Source organism: Cyprinodon variegatus, unplaced genomic scaffold, assembly GCF_000732505.1.
Source record: "Cyprinodon variegatus isolate N-32 unplaced genomic scaffold, C_variegatus-1.0 Scaffold437, whole genome shotgun sequence".
Lineage (NCBI taxonomy): Eukaryota > Metazoa > Chordata > Actinopteri > Cyprinodontiformes > Cyprinodontidae > Cyprinodon > Cyprinodon variegatus.
The window spans coordinates 279427-281319 of record NW_015150890.1 but is presented as its reverse complement, the minus strand read 5'-3'; the positions used below and the strand labels follow the sequence as shown (position 1 = coordinate 281319).

At 48.8% G+C, this 1893-nt stretch overlaps 1 protein-coding gene across 4 annotated transcripts in view; it reads left to right on the top strand.

Annotated features, from left to right (window-relative positions):
• Positions 1–1893, top strand: part of pknox2 (PBX/knotted 1 homeobox 2) — an 85462-nt gene that overhangs the window by 42717 nt on the left and 40852 nt on the right. For all 4 annotated transcript variants that reach the window (XM_015388823.1, XM_015388821.1, XM_015388822.1 and 1 more), the window contains exon 3: positions 1500–1636. In XM_015388823.1, the coding sequence (XP_015244309.1) occupies positions 1500–1636 (137 nt within the window). The remainder of the gene's footprint in view (positions 1–1499; positions 1637–1893) is intronic.

Genomic DNA, 1893 nt, shown 5'->3' with positions numbered 1-1893 from the left:
GAGGTCAGAACTGGACCAGGACAGACTCCCAGTAGGTCTACCTGGCCTGTTGTTTCCCGGATGTAGAGAGCACTGAGGGCAACGATGTTTGGCTGAACCACAGTCGGCGCATAGACTCAACCCGCTGATGAAGAAGGTCGGCTCTGTTCTACGTGTCATAAAGTTGGGACAGATGGACCTAGGATTCAGACGAGTCAGACAGCAGGAAGTTACAAAACATTTAATGACAGAAAATGAACAGAAACGGAATAAAAACAGAAACGCGGGCTGCTGTGGATCTGTGGACCACAGCGGCTGCAGGGGGGAGGGGCACCGCCCAATCACTGAGACTCTGGTTTAACAGCTCAGTCCATTCTCTCTGAGGAAGGCGAGATCCAGCTGATGGACTGCCAAATGACCTGCGGAGCGGAGCTGCCGATAGTGTCCCCGATGTAGCAAACTTAGTGAGCAGGCAGGAAACCCATCCAGGTCAGAGATACAGAGCAGACAGGAACAGTTCTGGACTCTGCCGCCCGGTCAGGGGTTCCGATCCGCACAGGAACAGACAGATCCAGGTTTCCAGACATGCCCAGATGCAGACAGGCAGGCTCAGTGGTAGAAGAACAGAGATAAGACATGGTACCAAGATAACTGCGAAACTTTAAACTGGTCTCCACCTTGGAGCCGAGCTACAACCCTGAGGGCCCCCGCAGAGAAGGCCTAGAACCAGAGCTGCCCCACAGGCTGAGCCAAAGCCCTGAGGCTGAGCGGAGAAGAAGCGGGACACCATCAGGAGGCTGGAGACAAACACCAGACCCTCTAAATCCACTGGCCTCCATTAGTCAGGACATGAACCAGGAACTCCAAAACAAACATGAACAACTGACACGAATACATAACAAAGTATAATGTTCTGGCACCGATAGCTGGGCTAAACCGTGTATATAGCAGAGGGAGCAGGTGAATAAGATGAATGATAATTAGAGAGCGGGGAGGGAGCAGCAGGTGGATGAAGTGAGTGATCAGATCCGCTGCCTGGGCTGCGATCAGGAACTCCTCTGGAGATGATTTCACAGAAAATGATGGAGCCTCCTTTTCATCAGGCTGTTAAACACCAACAGAAGGTCTTCAGTCAGAGGCTGAGGCAGATCTGGTGCAAAACAGGCCTCTACAGGAGATCCTCCCTGCCTGCTGCACCAACACCTACAACAACTAGTGCAAATATATTTCTATTCTATTCTATTCTATTCTATTCTATTCTATTCTATTCTATTCTATTCTATTCTATTCTTCTCCATCTTGGGGCCTGGCTGCACCTTGGGGGTGTGGTAGAGACTGTTGCTGTTTGGGTGAGGCAGAGACAAACCCACCATCTGGTGATTCTAACCATTTATTCCTGAAATGTTCGGCGCTGTTCTTCACAGAATGGAAGCAGAATATTAGGAGCAGCTTTAAAAATGTTGGATCATCTGAACTGTGTGATGTTAAATCACCACTAACTGCTCTTTGTTTGTTGTCAGATGACGGGGACAACTCAGCAGAACTCCAAGACCCCACAGGTCCACATCCCAGCAGCCTCTGCAGCAGGAAACACCTCTGTCAGCGTGACCCTTGACCCCCAGGCCCAGCTTGAGTCCGATAAGAGAGCAGTTTACAGGTTGGTTCAGTCATTCTTCAAACCCTTCATACGGCTGATGTACGAACTATCCACTTCCTGTTTGTTCTTTCCTTATTCTGATAAAGATGAGAACTGATCTCACAGTTACTCTGTTTTAATCACAAACTAACAGCATTTTTAATCAATGCTTTGACTGATCAAAGGAGGCCTGATTCCTTATGAATTCATTCACTGAAATCAGAAGGAAGGTTTGATTGGGAGGAGTTCTGGTTATGACTGGTGCTGATGGTTCCTCT